Here is a 17,443-nt window from a genome sequence, read left to right as displayed (position 1 = left end):
GCTCGTACCTCAGTTGCAGTTCTGATCTCCAAACCCAGACGGGGTACAAGCAGAGGCAACCAATCAATGTGTTTCTGTCAGATCGATATATCTCTCTCTCTCTCCCCCCTCCTCCCTCCCTCCCTCCCTCAAAGCCTCCCTCCCTCCCTCCCTTCCTCCCTCCCTCTCTCCCTACCTTCCTCCTTCCCCTCTCTTCCCTCCTTTCCACTCTAAAAATCAATGGCAAAATATCTTCAGGTAAGAATTTAAGAAAATAAAGAAATTCAGACCACACAAAACACTTTTCCTTATCAATAAGATAAAGGCAGGAACTCGAGCAGGAGCTGGGGGGCACCATGGCTAGGACCACCACCACCGAGGCGGTGAAATACAAGACCCCAGTTTTGCCTCCAGCGGGAAGTGGAGGGAGAAAGGCAGGCAGGGAACAGGCTGAAGCTGAGGCAGCCTCCTTGAAGCGTAGGATCCAGCGGGTGGAAGAGGAACTGGACCGTACTCAGTGCACTGGCCAATGCCCTGCAAAAATTGGAGGAAGCTGCTGAAGAGAGCAAGAGATGTATGAAGGTTACTGAAAATCAAGCTGTAAAAGATGAAGAAAATAAGGAAATCCAACTCAAAGAAACTAAGCACATCACAGAAGAGGCAGATAGGAAGTATGAAGAGGTGGCTCTAAGTTGGTGATTACTGAGGGAGACTTGGACCACAGAGGAATGAGCTGCGCTGGCAGAGTCCCGTTGCCGAGAGATGGATGAGCAGATCAGACTGATGGGCCAGAACCTGAGGTATCTGAGTGCTGCTGAAGAAAAGTACTCTCAAAAAGCAGACAAATATGAGGAAGAGATCAAGATCCTTAATGATAAACTCAAGGACTCAGGGACCCGTGCTGAGCTTGCTGAGAGATCGGTAGCCACGCTGGAAAAAAAAACCCTGATGATTTGGAAGAGAAACTGAAATGCACCAGAGAGGAACAACCTGTACACGGAGGCTGGACCTTCTCTGCTGGACCTGAATGAGATGGAGAGCACCCTGGTCCCGCCCTGCCGCTGCTCCTCCCTCCGACCCAGGACCCAGACACTCACACCACCACCACCACCACCACCACACCCCCCACCCCCACACCCCTGGCCAGCCTGCTTGAAGCTGACCTTTAAACTGAGGGTTGATCTTTAACTGGAAGGCTGCTTTCTCCTTTCACTACCTCCCACCACCCCCAACCTGTGTCTTTTTCACCAAATTGACTCTGCCTCTCCTCAGAGATCTTGATTGGGCTAGAGGCTGAGCACCTTTGGGAACATTTAAGGGAATGTGAGCACAATGCAGTGTCTTTATTTTTTTTTTTTAATATATTTTATTGATTTTTTTTACAGAGAGGAAGGGAGATGGATAGAGAGCTAGAAACATCGATGAGAGAGGAATATCGACCAGCTGCCTCCTGCACACCCCCTACCAGAGATGTGCCCACAACCAATGTACATGCCCTTGACCGGAATCGAAACTGGGACCTTTCAGTCCACAGACCGATGCTCTATCCACTGAGCCAAACTGGTTTCGGCAACAATGCAGTGTCTTTAAAAGCATGTTGTAATGTACACATTTTGTAATTACCTTTTTTTGTTGTTGTGGCATTTGTAAAACAATCCAATTCCACAGTTTTCAAGCAGCAGTCTAATCCGTGTCTCCCTTTTGGAGGTACTTTCAGTTTAGTCTATAGTGCCTGCTCCGCAGAGGAGGGGAAGAGGTGTGGGCCACCTTCAATGAGAGCCACAGAGAGCCCTCCACGATGGGGAATCATTGCTTTGTGCAGAGAGCTAGCCAAGTCGGAAAGGTGATTTCAGGAGTTAGCAAAAAAATAAAAAAATAAAAATAGGGTGATGTTTAGGTTTCAGCTTGTAAGGTATCTTTGGGCAATTTATTTTTCCATCAAAAGTGACCCAACAAATGAAAATGGTGAGGCCTCTGTCTGAGACCAAATCCGTGTCCTCTCTCTAGCCTTTCCCCAGGGCTCCCAGAATGGAGCAGGTGCTCCTTACGTTGAAGTGACCAGTCATTTGCTCTCCTGCCTCCTTGAATGGAAGAAAATGACGATTTCATCACTGACTCAGCCTAATGGGACTCATCCATCACCCTCTTCTGGGTCTGAAGCTGCTGTCTCTGTAAGTGCCATCTCATTGTGCTTTATGTCAGTTAGTGCTGGAGAAATCTTGAATAGTTTATATATAAAACTTTTTAAATTTTGTAACTAAAAAAGACCCCAAAGCAGCCACAGCAATCTTGAGAAAGAAGAACATAGTTGGAAGGATCATAATACCAGATTTCAAGTTACACTACAAAGCCACTGTGCTCAAAACTGCCTGGTACAAGCATATAGATCAATGGAACAGAACAGAGAACCCAGAAGTTAACCCGGGACACTACGCTCAATTAATATTTGACAAAGGAGGCAAGAGCATACAATGGAGTCAAAAGAGTCTCTTCCTTAAATGGTGTCGGGGAAATTAGACAGGTACATGCAAAGTAAAAGAAACTATCCAACTTACACCATACACAAGAATAAACTCAAAATGGATAATAAAAGACTTACAAGTAAGTCTTAAAACCATAAAAATCTTAGAAGAAATCACAGGCACCAAAATATCAAACATATCTCATAGCAATATGTTTACAGATACATCTCCTAGGACATGGTCGGCAAACCACGGCTCATAAGCCACATGCGGCTCTTTGGCCCCTTGAGTGTTCTAACCCCACTTCTTCAAAATAGACTTGCCCAGGCCAAAAACTGATTTCTGCACATGAGCCACGAAGTTTCAATCACACTGTACTGGCGTGCCCGCACGTGGTATTTTGTGGAAGAACCACACTCAAGGGGCCAAAGAGCCACATGTGGCGGTTTGCCAACTGTCCTAGGACAATGGAAACTAAGGAGAAAATAAATAAATGGGACTACTTAACAAGATAAGATAATCCTGAACAACTTTCACCAACAAATGACAACTTACTAGTAGATAAAATGGACAAATTCTCAAAAACCAACACAAAAGAAATATATACATACATATATATTCCGCCCCACTCCCTGTTGGTCAACGCATGTCATAGCAAGCAATTGAACTCCCCATCAGTCAAACTCCCAAGGGGACACTTTGCATATTAGACTTTTATATATATATATATACACTAGAGAACCAGTGAAGGAAATTCGTGCACGAGGGTTGGAGGGGGAGAGGTGTTCTTCAGCACAACCTGCACCCTCTCCAATCTGGAAGCCCTCAGGGATGTCAGCTGGCAGCTGGATATCCCTCTCACAATCCAGGACCTCTGCCTCCTTAACCACTCACCTGCCTGCCTGCCCTAACCACTCTGCCTGAATACCTGATCCCCCTAACTGGCCTCCCATGCCAGTCTGGTCGCCCCTATTAAATTTTTTTTTTAATCTTATCCTCTTGACACACAATTTGACTTCCTTATTGGCTTCTCCCTGTCACACAATTTCTCTCTCTCTGTAACACTTTTTCCTACTGAATCATCAATCTTTCCTTTCTTCGTTATTTCCTACTTCTGTTCCATCTTCCTTCCCATCTTTCTCCTACCCTGCCTCCCTCCCCACATTCCTTCTTTCCTTTATCTTTACCCCTGTCCTCCCTCCCTGTTTCCTTTCTTCCCACCTTAATTTTTTCCCCTTCTCTTCCTCCCTTGGACCTGCTTTGCTCCCTCCCCCATTTCTTCCTTCTTCCCATTCTCCTTTTAGGCTCTACCGGCTCCCCTTTAAAACTTTTCTTCCCTCCCTCTGTCTCTCTCATCCTACCTTTCCCATACACTCTTCTCTACTTACTTCCACTCTTTTAATATCTACCTGCCTAATTATTCACTATCATTTATCTTTTTTCTTTTCTAACTCCTACTTTTAAAATCTGTCCCTAGTACACAACTCTACTTGATTTTCATTATAGCTCCTACAGTTCACTCATACATCCTCTTTCCTTCTTTAACTCTGCTCTCTACTGACTCCTTTATAAAGTTCTTCCCTCCCTCCTTTACTTCTTAAAGCTTACATTGGTGGGAGAGGCTCAGCCCCTGCCAAGTGTTCGCCGCCTCCCCTCCCCTGGCCCCCCGCCTCTGTCCTCCATTTCCTGTCCTGGACACCCAGCCCAGCAAGGTTGGCCAAGGCCCTTAAGGTCTGGGTGCTGCTGCTGCTGCGAGACCCAGAAGGCCTCGGACTGGCCTCCACTCCACACTGAACCTGTGGGTGCCTCCCCACCAACAGCCATCACTGCCCTCCTCCCTCATCTGGGCGGTGTTCAACGGCTTCATGTGGTGCACCTGCTCCCACCGCTTCTTTCCCTTTCCCATTCCTCCCTCTTTTTCTTGTTCCCTTTTGTATTTCTGTTTCTCCTCTTGGACTCTCTGCATACAGGCCTGCCTTCCTCTCCCTTTCATTTCTTATCCCCTCCTATCATATCCTATCCTACCCCGGGCCTTTCAGCTGCCTGAGCAGAGGGTGGGGGCACAGTCTGCTGATCCTGTTGTGATTTGAGGCAGTAATGGACAAATTTGCATATTACTCTATTATTAGATTAGACTAGAGGCCCAGCGCACAAAATTTATGCATGGGGGATGGGGAGGCCTCAGCTGAGCCTGCACCCCCTCCAATCCAGGACCCCTCAGTTAGGGATCGGGCCTAAATTGGCAGTCAGACATCCCTCTCACAATCCTGGGCTGCTGACTCCTAACAGCTCACCTACCTGCCTGCCTGGTCAACCCTAACTGCCCCTCCCCCGCCAGCCTGATTGCCTCTCACTGCCTCTGTGTACCAGCCTATAGCCCCCAACTGCCCCCCCTGCCAACCCAGTTACCCACAACTGCCCCCCCTAACTGCTCTGCCCTGCCAGCCTGGTCACCCCCAACTAACCCCCATGGGCCTAGTCACGCCTCATCCCCCCCCCCCCCCCGCCAGCCTAATCGCCCCCAACTGCCCCCCTTTGCTGGCCTGGTATCTCCTTGCTGACCTGGTCACACCAACTGCCCCCCCACCCACCCTGGCCTGGGTCACCCCCGACTGCCTCCCCTCTGCTGGTCTGGTCAACTCCCAACTCCCCCACTGCTGATCTGGTTGCCCCTCATGGTGACCCCTGCTGGCCAGTCGCCCCATGCAGCCTGCTTGTTCAATCATTTGGTCATCCCTCACTAACCACCCCTCCCTCCCTCAACCAGCCTGGTTATATATGTCTTAATGGGCCAATATTTATTTTGAAAATCAAATCTGTTAATAAAAACTTCTCTCAAAGAACAAAACTTCTCTCCAGAACAAAAATGTTTCATTGGTGAATTCTTTTAAACATTTAAGAAAGAAGTAATATCAATTATACATAAAATCTTAGAAAGTGCAAAAAACAGAAAAACATTTCTCAACCCACTTATGAAGCTAGCATAACTCTGATATCAAAATGTGACAAGAACACAAAAAAAGAAAAAGTATAGTGCAATATTGCTTATGAACGTAAATGCACAAAACCCACTCTGGCTGAGTAGCTCAGTTGGTTGGTGCACTGTCCCATATACCCAAAGGTTGCGAGTTCAAATCATGGTCATGGCACATACCTAGATTGTGAGTTTGATCCCCAGTTGAGGCCCACACGAGGGAACCCATCTGTGTTTCTCTCTCACATCAATGTTTCTTTCTCTCTTTCTTTCTTCCTCTCTTTCTTTCTTTCTCTCTAAAATCAATAGAAACAGCCGAGACCGGTTTGGCTCAATGGATAGAGCGTCAGCTTGGGGACTGAAGGGTCCCGGGTTCGATTCCGGTCAATGGCATGTATTATACCTTGGTTGCGGGCATATCCCCAGTAGGGGGTGTGCAAGAGGCAGCTGATTGATGATTCTCTCTCATCAATGTTTCTATCTATCTCTCTCTCTCCCTTCCTCTCTGTACAAAATCAATAAAATATATTTTTAAAAAAATAAAATCAATAGAAACATATTATTGAGGACTAAATAAAACTTCAAATTCTTTTTGAAAATTATGAATTTCACAAAACACACACCACTAAATAAACTAGTAGGAAATCAATTCTAATGGCACTTAAAAAGAAAATACAGTAAAACCTCGATATAATGGACTAATTCAGGCAAGGGGGTGTCCATTAAAACCGAAAGTCCACTATATAATAAAATAGATTTTCCAAATGCGAATGTTAAAAAACTGACAAATTAGTTTACATGTTTTTACTTATGTAGACATGTTTGTGAAATTAACATTATGTATAAAAAGTTCAATTTCACAGAAAAGTTTTCTATATTTATTATTGTAATTTTAAATTTATACTGTAAATGCAAACATTCACCAATCACTGTGAGTAAACAAATGTACAAACGGGGCGTTGCTTAGCAAAATTCAGAACATCTGCACACCTTAAACTGCTGCAGAAAGTCACACCAGATGACAACAGAATCTATTATCCGTGCCAATGTGGTGTCATCACATGCTAACCACCTGCGGAACCCTGCTGACGAACAGTGATGCATGGATTTAAATGTGTAGATTATCATTGTAGATATGATATATTTATTTATGTCAGCAAAATTACTACAGTGTTTTTTTCCAACATATGACCTATTCGCTACAATTTTAAAAAAATAATAGTGAATTAATAACAAAAAGTAACCTAATCTAATTATAAGCTAATCTTGGTTAAAATCATTTTTAAATTAACAGAGTGTTAATTTTCACATATGACATATGGACTAGAAATTTTGTCCATTAAATCTTGAGTCTGTTAAGTCGAGGTCCGAAAAATCAAGGTTTTACTATACATCAAAACCAAGTGAATTCCTTTCGGGAATGAAAAGGTGGTTTAATACTTGAAAATCACAAAATGCAATCTACCACACTAACAGAAAATACGTTACAGGAAAATAATAGTAATAATCTGTTCATTTCAATAGATGTAGAGAAAGCATTTAATAATAATAAACATCAACTCGCAACAAAAATTCAACAAATGAAATAAAAGGGAACTTCCTTAATCTGATTAAAGATATATATTAACCCCTATCTCTTCCCCGCCCTGCCTCACACACAGATAAACTTTAATGGTAACTACTAAAACTTTCCTGAAATTCTATCCTTATTTCAATTCAACATTATGTTAGGGGTCCTAACCAAAATGGGGAAATAAAGACTTTGCAAATGGTATGATTGTATAGTACATATTCAGAAATTGCAAAAACATTCACAAGCAAATTACTAGACTAATAAGTGAATTTACCAAGGTCACTGGAAAAATGGGGTAAAATACAAAAAATCAAATATATTTGCATACACACAAAAACTTAAAAAACAAGATGTAAAAGTATTATTTATAACAACAAACTCAAATAGCTAAAAAAAATTAGATGTGTAAAATTATATAGAAAAACACAAAACATCAGTTAAAGGTATTTCTAATATACCAAATAAATAGAACAAGCATTGGCAGACACCATGGAAGAATCATGTCAGTTTTTCAGTGTTATCCCATTCAAAATCCCTGCAGCTTTTTTTGCAGAAATTGACAAGTTCATTCTAACTTTTAATCAGATTTTAAAAAGGCAAGTTAAGCAAATCTTAGAAAAGAACAAAGATGGAAGACTTACACTACCAGATGTCAATACTTATAAAGCTACAATAATTAAAACAGTGTAGCACTGACATAAGGATAGACAAAGAGATCAATGAACGAAAAGAAAGTCAGGAAATATATAAACATTTATGACAAAAATAAACCTGAAGTAGAGGGGCGGAAATATGAGTTTTCAAAAAAAAATTAATCTTGACCACTACCTTTCACCATGCACAGGAATAATTTCCAGATGGCTTTGAGGCTCTAAATATGAAGGTTAAAAAACAAATATTTTAAAAGAAAACACTGGATTATATCTTCATGACTTTAGAAAAAACAAAAATTTCACAGAGTTCAAAAAAGTGCTAACAATAAAGAAAAATACTATATTAGACTGTATTAAAATTGTAAACTTTAGCCAGGACCGGGTTGGCTCAGTGGATAGAGAGTCGGCCTGCGGACTGAAAGGTCCCGGGTTCGATTCTGGTCAAGGGCATGTACCTTGGTTGCGGGCACATCCCCAGTGGGGGGTGTGCAAGAGGCAGCTGGTCGATGTTTCTCTCTCATCGACGTTTCTAACTCTCTGTCCCTCTCAATTCCTCTCTGTGTAAAACCAATAAAATATATATATTTTTTAAATTGTAAACTTTAAATTGGTTGAACAATTTAAAAAGTAACCCTGATATACGTACACATATGTGTATGTGTGTGACACACACAGGCATATCTCACTTTAGTTTGCTTCACAGATATTGTATTTTTTACAAATTGAAGGCAAGATCCTCTACCAGCTAACAGATTAGAACTCACTTTATTGTGGTGCTCTGGAACCTAAGTGGCAGTATCTCTGAGGTATCCTGTATAGAATAGATTTACTATATCCAAAATATATGAAAGATTTCTACAAACCAGTGAAAAGAAAAACATACAGCCCAACAGAAGGCACTTCACAAAAGAAGATCTCCTAATGGTAAATAAACATAAATGAATTGTTCTATGAGTAGTTATCCAAAACACAAGACAAAAATCTCAGTGCAATACTACATCATACTCCCATCAGAATAGCAAAACTGCAACAGACAGACAATGCCAGGGATTGACTAGGAAATGGAGTTTCTGGAATGCTCATTTACTACCAGTGAGTGTAAACTGGTAAAACCACTTTGGAAACCTCTTTGGTCTCTCTCCATATAAGTATATTTAGATGACATTAGTCTATAATCCAGGGTTTTCCCTCCTACATATTTTATCAAGAGAAATACATAACTGTTCACCAAAAACCAGGTAGCAAAATCTTCAAAGCAGTAATAACCCAAAACTGGACACAACCTAACGGCCCATAACAGCAGGATAAAATACTAAGTTGTAGTCTATTCACACAAAGGAATGTTATATAATAAAAACTGAAAAAACTACAAATAACTATCTACATAATATTTATTTAAAGAAGCCAGACATGAAATAGACATGTTTATAATTGCACTTATATGAAATTCAAGAATAGGCAACTGTCCCACCAGTGCAGCTCATGAACCAAGATGTGGCAGGTTTGATGTCGCAGGGCACATGCCCAGGTTGTGAGCTCGATTCCCAGAGGTGTTCAGGAGGCAGCCAATCGATGATGTTTCTCTCTCATCAGTGTTTCTATCTCTCTATTCCACTCCCTTCTTCTCTTTCTAAAACTCAATAAAAACATATTTTTAAAAAATATGTATATAAATAGTGGTGATGCCTCTAGTGGGGGTTGAATGATTGAAAAGCACAGGAAACATGTAAATGATTGTTAAATAAATATACACAAATTTTCCAATTCCCTGTAATGTATGAAAATGATTTGTGCGGAGAATCCAAGATGGCTGCACAGGTAAACACCTAGCCGCAGCCGCACACAACAGTTTCAATAAAATACAACTAAAATATAAAATGGACATTACCCAGAACTACAGGAAAGTCGACTGACTGGAAATTCTACAACGAGAAGCAAGGAGAAAACCAGAAGGAAGAGCGGAGGAGCTGTAAAAGCCCAAGGTACGGAGACACGCGGTGCGCGGAGAGGACGGAGCCGGAGAGGAGGGAGGCCGAGTGCCTGGCTGGCGTTCCCTAGCAGGAAGGAGATAAAAGCTCCGACTGTGCTGGGCTCCAGTTCCAACTGCTCTGAACCCCAGTTCTAGGCCAGACCCCGGGGGCCCACGCTCATCCATAGGGAGCTGGGCTGTAAGGTGGAACTCTGGGGGAGCGGCGAAAGGAGGTCCCAGAGGTGCGCATATTGTGCACAGTGACTGGACGGTTGGCTGTGCTGCGGGATTGCCCTGGCGAGGAGGAGACAAAAGCTCCAGACTGCTCTGAACGCCACCTCCAACTCCACTTCCAACTGAACTGAACCCAGTTCCAGGCCCATTGCGGGCGAGCCTAGACTGTTTGGTAGCAGGCGAAAATCAAGGGCACCTTTCTCTCAGAGGTGCTTACAGCAAGTACTGAAGGACCCTGAGACTCAGGAGCCGCACAGGGTGGGGCTGACGGAAGCCAAGGCTGTAGGCTCCACCCTGAAACTCCACCCCATCAAAGAAGCTGCGAAAATGTGACAACGAAATACAAAATACAAACGAAAGAAATGGAGGACAAAAAGTGACTGGATATAGAATTCAAATCTACGCTTATAAGGTTTTTCAAGAATTTCCTAGAAAAGGTCGATAAGATCTATGAGGATATGAAAAGGGATCAACTAGAATTAATAAGGAATCAACGAGAAATGATAGGGATCAACAAGAAATAAAGAATACATTGTCTGAAATAAAAAATATTATACAGAGTCCTAAAAACAGAATGGAATATCACAAGAATCAAGTAAAAGATTTCGAACATAAAGAGCCAGAAGACACTCCTCCGCAGAAGCAAGAAGACAAGAGAATCCAGAAAATTGAAGATAATGTAAGAAACCTCTGGGACAACTTCAAATGAACCAACATCAGAATTATGGAGGTCCCAGAAGATGAGAGAGAGCAAGATATCGAAAACATACTGAAAGAAATAGTGACAGAAAACTCCCCCCACCTGGTGAAAGAATTAGACTTACAAGTCCAGGAAGCGCACAGAACTCCAAACAAAAGGAATCCAAAGAGGACCACACCAAGACAAATCATAATTAAAATTCCAAGAGCAAAAGACAAAGAGAATATTAAAAGCAGCAAGAGCAAAGCAGGTAGTTACCTATAAAGGAGCACCTATACGATTGTCAGCTGATTTCTCAACAGAAACCATGCAGGCCAGACGGGAATGGCAAGAAATATTCAAGGTGTTGAATAGTAAAAACCTACAGCCAAAGATAATCTATCCAGCAAAGCTATCACTCAGAATCGAAGGCTAGATAAAAAGCTTCAGTAATAAAAAAAAGCTAAAGGAGTTCATCACCACCAAACCAGAATTATATGAATTGCTGAAGGGGGTTCTTTCGGAAGAGAAAGTAAATAAAGATAAAAATTATGAACAACAAATACGTAACTATCAACAAGTGAATCTAAAAACCAAGGAAATTCAAAAAAAATCTGATGAACAATATTAACTGTTGAATATAATAGAATCAGAGGTATGGAAGGGGAGTGAACTGACGATTCTCGGGGAAAGGGGGAGAGGGGGATGTGGGAAGAGACTGAACATAAACTGTGCATCTATGGATGAGGACAATGGAGGGTGGGGAAAGGGCAGAGGGTGGGATGGGAATCTGGTGGAGGAGAGCAATGGGGGGCGGGGGGAATGAACATTTGTAATAATATGAACAATAAAAATTTATTTTAAAAAAATTTTTAAAAAATGATTTGTGCATTTTACTGTATGTAAATTATCTCAACAAAACACTGTATTTAAACAAAAAAAATAGCCTAGATTCTAGATAAGTGCTATGCAATAAAGTCAGTCCACACAGTGTATTTAGGATCTATGATAAGGAGCTTGCACCACAATGCATTTCCTTGCTATGAAAAACAGTGTTAACTGTACTAAATAGTGGGCTGAAATAAGCTGTATTAGTAGTGACACCATTTGACTTACATTCCCCTGAAAGCTCCTTACCTCCACCTGAGCTGGAAGGAGCACTGCTGTAGAGACAAGCCAACTGTGGTGGTGGCTGAAGGGGAGAGGGAGCGAATGGAAGGCCACAGAGATGACAGACATGAGGGTCAGGAAAGGCCTTTGGTGAGAAGCAATAGAGAAACCAAAGAAAATGAGAACATTTTAAAATAATGATATTCATTTAGACTACTTTAGGGGGGAAAAGGAGAAAGGAAAAAAAAAAAAAAACAGAGAAAGTGAAACGATTTAAATAAAATAATAAGATGGCAGAATGAAGTCCCAGTATATCAATAAATGCAACATAAAGGGACTAAACTCACAGGTTAAAAGAAAAAGCCTGCATTTAAAAAATAATAATAACCTATTTGCTATGTGTCAAAAAGTTTTACAAGAAAAGGCTAAAAAAATATGTAAATAAAACTGGTGAAACATACTGTTATCGGAAAAAAGAGGCCTTAAGACAAAAAGCGCAATGAGTAACTAAAGATGGTGAACTAAGAAATGTCAGGTACTAAGTGGCTTATTGCTGCCATCTGCTGGACACAATGTTCATTTCTATTTCAATCAGTCACTTTAGAAAGTCGTAGTAATAAGAAAACACATAAGGCCCTAACTGGTTTGGCTCAGTGGATAGAGCATTGGCCTGCAGATTGAAAGGTCCCAGGTTCGATTCAGGTCAAGGGCTTGGTTGTGAGCACATTCCCAGTAGGTGTGTAGGAGGCAGCTGATCAATATTTCTAACTCTATTCCTCTCCCTTCCTCTCTGTAAAAAATCAATAAAATATATTTTTAAAAACCCACAAAACAAAAACATTCAAAAAAGAAAAGAAGAAAAAGCAATTAAGGCCATAAGTCATACTCTTTTCTTAACTTCCTTCATCTAATAGGATAGAAACAGTCTCTCTGAATTAAATCTGTATCCTCTCTCTGTTTGTGAAACTTAAGCCCTTGGTAACGATGCTTATTTTTTCCAAGTTACAGGTTTATCTATATAATAAAAACGCAGTGGTCATAATGCCATAACGACCAAAGACCAGTCGCCAGGAGGCTGCATGTGCAACAAGGCGTGTGTGGCTGGGTGGGTTTCATGTGCAGCAAAGCGCACACAGGTGGACAGGACTTAACTCTGGGTCCCGCAGCGCCAGCAGGACTCGGGGGTCCCTGGTCTCGCGTGATTTCCCATGCTGGGTCATTAATATGAGTATAAAGAATTACATTGCCTGACCCTGGATGGCATGGTACAGTAGTCGGCCTGCACATCACACATACCTGGGTTGATCAATCATTGTCTGTCTGTCTGTCTGTCTCTTCTTGACCCTCTCTCTCTCTCTTACCTCCCCTCCTCCTTCCACTCTCTGAAAATAAATGGGAAAAAGTATATGCCCTCTAGTGAGGATTAACAACAAAATTACATTGCCTGGAATTTAGTAAATGCACAAAGACTACCAGTTTCCTATATACCTACTGGAAAACCATATATTTACTACTATATATTAAGTATAATGAGTCCCTTTAAATATACCAACTACACTTTACTCATAGAGCATATCATACACATTACTTGCAATGTTTCTTAAAATTTGCATGTATAGATGAATAGCAGGTCTTCTAGTACTCATCCATATCTGGCTTCACTGCCTTTCAGACAACAGGAAAATTTCTTAGTACATAACACTAGTTTGGCTCAATAGTTTTATGTGCAAGTTCTATGTGCCATCTGCAGGCCAAAACAAGTAATTGCACATTTTAGACCCATAGGCATTCTTCCTCTACCACAATGACAAGACAGAACCTCTAAAGGAGATGTTAAAGCCCCAAGGTTAAGACAGCTTAGAACACGCACGACAGCTACCCGAGAGTTGTTCATACCTACAACTGATTTTGTAAGAATAAAAAATAATTTTTTATTGCATTAAGCCCTGAGAGTTGGCTCTTAATGTTACCTGATGGTTTCTCAACAGAAGCACTACTGACATCGTGGGTAGGATACATCTTTGCTGTGGGTGCTGTTCTGTGTATTAGGAGCATTCACCAAAGAATGGCAACATTAAGCAGCGTTCCTGGTGTCTACCCTCAATTTTTATTTATTTTTATTTATTTATTTATTTATTTTACATATTTTATTGATTTTTTTTATTGCCCCCCTCCCTCCCTTACCCTCAATTTTTTTATCAGATCTCAACATTGCCCTCCCCCCGCAACCACCACTTTGAGAAGCATTAGCCTATCTTGATGTCTCTATGTATATGTGTATTACGAAGATGAAAGTATATTTAATTCACATGTCACATGACACAAATATATGCTTTACAGTGTATAAAGATCAGATATTTTACAGGCCCTTGACATATATAAATTTCCATTCTCCAACTTGGAGAGTTAATTCAGTACCTAAAAAATAACCCAGTCAGTATCACGAGTCTCTCTGCAGTAAGATAAACCATTTCAAAAGTGTATAGAAACCATACGTACTATGCTATTCATTTCGGAGGACTCATAGCTCCCAATTGGGTGGACATTTCCAATGGGCTCCAAGCCCTCTTCATCCCACATGTATGTTCCATCAGAGCTATCAGATGGAGAGAGTTCAAATGAAGAACCAGCTCTGAAATCCGTATCTGGTGAAACCAAGTTACTCCCAGAAGTATGTTTTGTACCTTCACTCCTGTCTTCAAATGATTTTTTTTAAAAGAGAGAGAAAACAGTTATTAATTCACAAAAATATAATTATTTTTCAGGTTCCAAAAATATAACTTATTTTTATAAATATTACAAGATAAAAATGTGATATATTATAGCAAAAATCATTAATAAATATAGCATTTTCTAACTTCTAAACAATAAATAAATCCAGAAGTAAAATCTCGAAAATAACCTACTGAAATGTTTACCAATATAAATAAAATTCACTGAGCCATCTTTCACTTCTGCAACATTTCTAGAAATGAAAGTAAAGCCTAATATTCCCTTAATAGCTCCTAATATATTTACATTTAAACGCTGGCTGGGAAACTCCTTCCCCCAGGAAACAAGTTCTACAGGCAGTCACTCCTAACAGAAGATTCTCAGGCAGTCACGGGTTCTGTACATCTCTAAATATGGCCTAGTGCCTTGACCAGGCCACATGCCTTACCCTTCAGTTTGTTCTATTTTCAGACTATATGGGCACACAGATAAATTTTCTGTGGCTTTTAGTGCTAAGATAACCAAAAATAAATGTTTAACATGTGCCATCTCAGTTTCCTCAATTAAAAAAAATAAAGGTTTTTCTGAAAGTATAAACTATACTTCTGGCTGGTTTGGCTTAGAAGATAGAGCATCAGCCTATGAAGTGAAGGGTCCCAGGTTTGATTACGGTCAAGGGCACATGCCAGAGTTGTAGGCTCGATACCCAGTAGAGAATCGTGCAGGAGGCAGCCAATCAATGATTTCCTCTAATTGTTGATATTTTTCTCTCTCTCCTCCCTTCCTCTCTGAAACCAATAAATACATATTTTTAAAAACATTAACTATAAAAAGCTTGCCATAACAAGAAATCTAAGTCTTCCATTAAAAAAATTAAAATTTCCTAGGATAAGAAAATTCTTTAGATTAGACATAACTGCTCATTTACCTTTGGTATAACTTCACTCTTTTTTTTTTTTAATATATTTTATTGATTTTTTACAGAGAGGAAGAGAGAGGGATAGAGAGTTAGAAACATCGATGAGAGAGAATCATCGACCAGCTGCCTCCTGCACAGCCCCTACCGGGGATGTGCCCGCAACCAAGGTACATGCCCTTGACCGGAATCGAACACGGGACCTTTCAGTCCACAGACCAACGCTCTCCCACTGAGCCAAACCGGTTTCGGCAGTATAACTTTACTCTTAACAAATAGCAATGATCTACTACCCCTAAGAAAAGAGATGGTTTAAAATGGCATGCCACCTGTTGGAAGAAGTGGGGGCAGGGAGCTTTTTGAAGTAGGTAGGAATAAGCCTGTGTGGGACAGCCAAAACAGAAAAAGGTAAGAAACTTTAGGATAATGTTTTCATTGATGTTATACATAAAGTGAAAAATAGGATGGGGAACAAAAGTCACAAGAAAGGAAAATGTTGCCATATTTCTATTTTATCTAGATCCATCCTCCATGAAATTGATAGTTTCATGGAATTAATCAGAAGATAATCCTAAATATAACTTCAGTTATATAATCTAGGAGAAAGCAAATAAACTTAAGGATATTAATATTTACCAGAAACACTTTTATCCATCCACTCATCAGCTTTACTGAAGGATTTTTCATTTTCCGTGGGGGAACCAAATATATCCATTGGTGGTGTATTTTTATGCTTTTCTTCTTTGTGAGAATTTTCCTCCGGAGTTACTGTAGCTCTGTTGGAGTCTTCTAAGTCTATAAAATCATCACTAAAGTCTTCACTTAAATCATTCTTATCAGAAGATGACAAAGAAGATAAGGAAATGTCATCCACATCATCACTCAGGTATCTAATTTTAGCATCATGCTTCATGGTCTGGCCATTTTCTGTTCTATCACTATTATTTTCAGTTAGTCCTGGGTCCTTGTTGGTAGCTCTGTCCTTAGCCAAAAGTTCAGTATCTTCCCCTACACATGTGCCAGCAGGTGAATTTTTATTACCATCAACTGTGATAGTCCCAGAAAATGGAGATTTGCTAGATTTCAGTAGAGCGGGATGGACCATCCTATACCCCAAAGTGGAAGCTACACCTGGGCCATTTGATAACGCCAACTTCTTCCCACCAGCAGCATAAGGCCTATTAAATCCATACCCTAAATGTTCATGCCCATTGAGAAGTTCAGACTGCTGGGAATTTCTTGTTAGCATACTTGACCTCAGAGGTATTCTAATGGGTAGATGTTGATTCTGATAAGGCTTAAGATCTGCAGCTCTATTGAAGGAATGTGATCTGGTTATAGATGAAGGTGGAAAGAATGAATTCTGAATGGAATGTGAAAAACTCTGTGACCTTACCATTTTTTCACAAGTAAGGGATTTAATATTATCTAGGGATTGTGCTAAGCTTTCTCCAGAACTGCTTCTGGTAGCACAGGAGTTTGCTCTAGGCCTCTGTATGCTACTAGCTGATCGATTTACATAAAACCCACTCAACTGCGATGTTGGAGCACTGACCAGAGAATATGAAGTCCTTCCTAATATTGTGCCTTTGGTGAATTTACCCAAACTGGATGGTCCAGACAAAGACTTTTGTTTTAATTCCTCTGTAGATGACACAAACATGGTAGATGGCTTTGCTAAGTTTGATGGAAAAGAAACACCTTTCAAATCTCCCTTTATCCCATTTTTAGCAAACATTCCTTGAGCAGGTGGATGTTTTGCAGGATCAATTACTTTATCATGTGAACTTTGAGTATCATTAGGTTCCTCAGCACTTGGTGCACTAAGCTGGTATTTAGCTGCTGTTCTCCAATTAAATGAATGGGATGATGGACAATCAGAGCCATTATTTTTTATGTAACTTTTGATGCTGCTAGTTTTGGAAGTTCCCAATAAATTAACCACAGGTGTCCCAGTTGGCATTGGCTGCAGTGTACTTCTTACAGATTTTGTTCCATACTTTGGCAACTTGGAACCCAAATATGTCTTGATTTGTGTTTTTTCTTCCATGAGCTATAAAGTACATTTGTTCTTAAAATTTGACAGAATCTGAGGAGAGAATAAAAATAGATTAAACATTCCTAAATAAGGATAATTACATTGATTGTTACATAATATGAATGCATCCTATCTAATAAAAGA

At 40.5% G+C, this 17,443-nt stretch overlaps 1 protein-coding gene and 1 pseudogene across 10 annotated transcripts in view; one reads left to right on the top strand and one right to left on the bottom strand.

Annotated features, from left to right (window-relative positions):
• Window positions 1-17,443, bottom strand: part of CCSER2 (coiled-coil serine rich protein 2) — a 159,112-nt gene that overhangs the window by 92,636 nt on the left and 49,033 nt on the right. For 7 of the 9 annotated variants that reach the window (XM_084904146.1, XM_084904147.1, XM_084904137.1 and 4 more), the window contains exons 2-3: window positions 15,898-17,350; window positions 14,133-14,329 (exon numbers count right to left, since the gene is read on the bottom strand). The exons of the other annotated variants lie outside the window; for them this stretch is intronic. In XM_084904146.1, coding sequence (XP_084760272.1) covers window positions 14,133-14,329; window positions 15,898-17,311 — 1,611 coding nt within the window. In that variant the 5' untranslated portion in view covers window positions 17,312-17,350. The remainder of the gene's footprint in view (window positions 1-14,132; window positions 14,330-15,897; window positions 17,351-17,443) is intronic. 9 annotated transcript variants of the gene reach the window in all.
• LOC311632639 (tropomyosin-like) lies at window positions 336-1,260 on the top strand (annotated as a pseudogene). The gene is made up of 2 exons: window positions 336-1,026; window positions 1,252-1,260. The product of its transcript is annotated as a tropomyosin-like (transcript).

This window comes from Pipistrellus hanaki (assembly GCF_964339955.1).
Source record: "Pipistrellus hanaki genome assembly, chromosome: 14".
Lineage (NCBI taxonomy): Eukaryota > Metazoa > Chordata > Mammalia > Chiroptera > Vespertilionidae > Pipistrellus > Pipistrellus hanaki.
The sequence above is the reverse complement of the archived record's forward strand: the minus strand, read 5'-3'. Positions and strand labels throughout refer to the sequence as shown.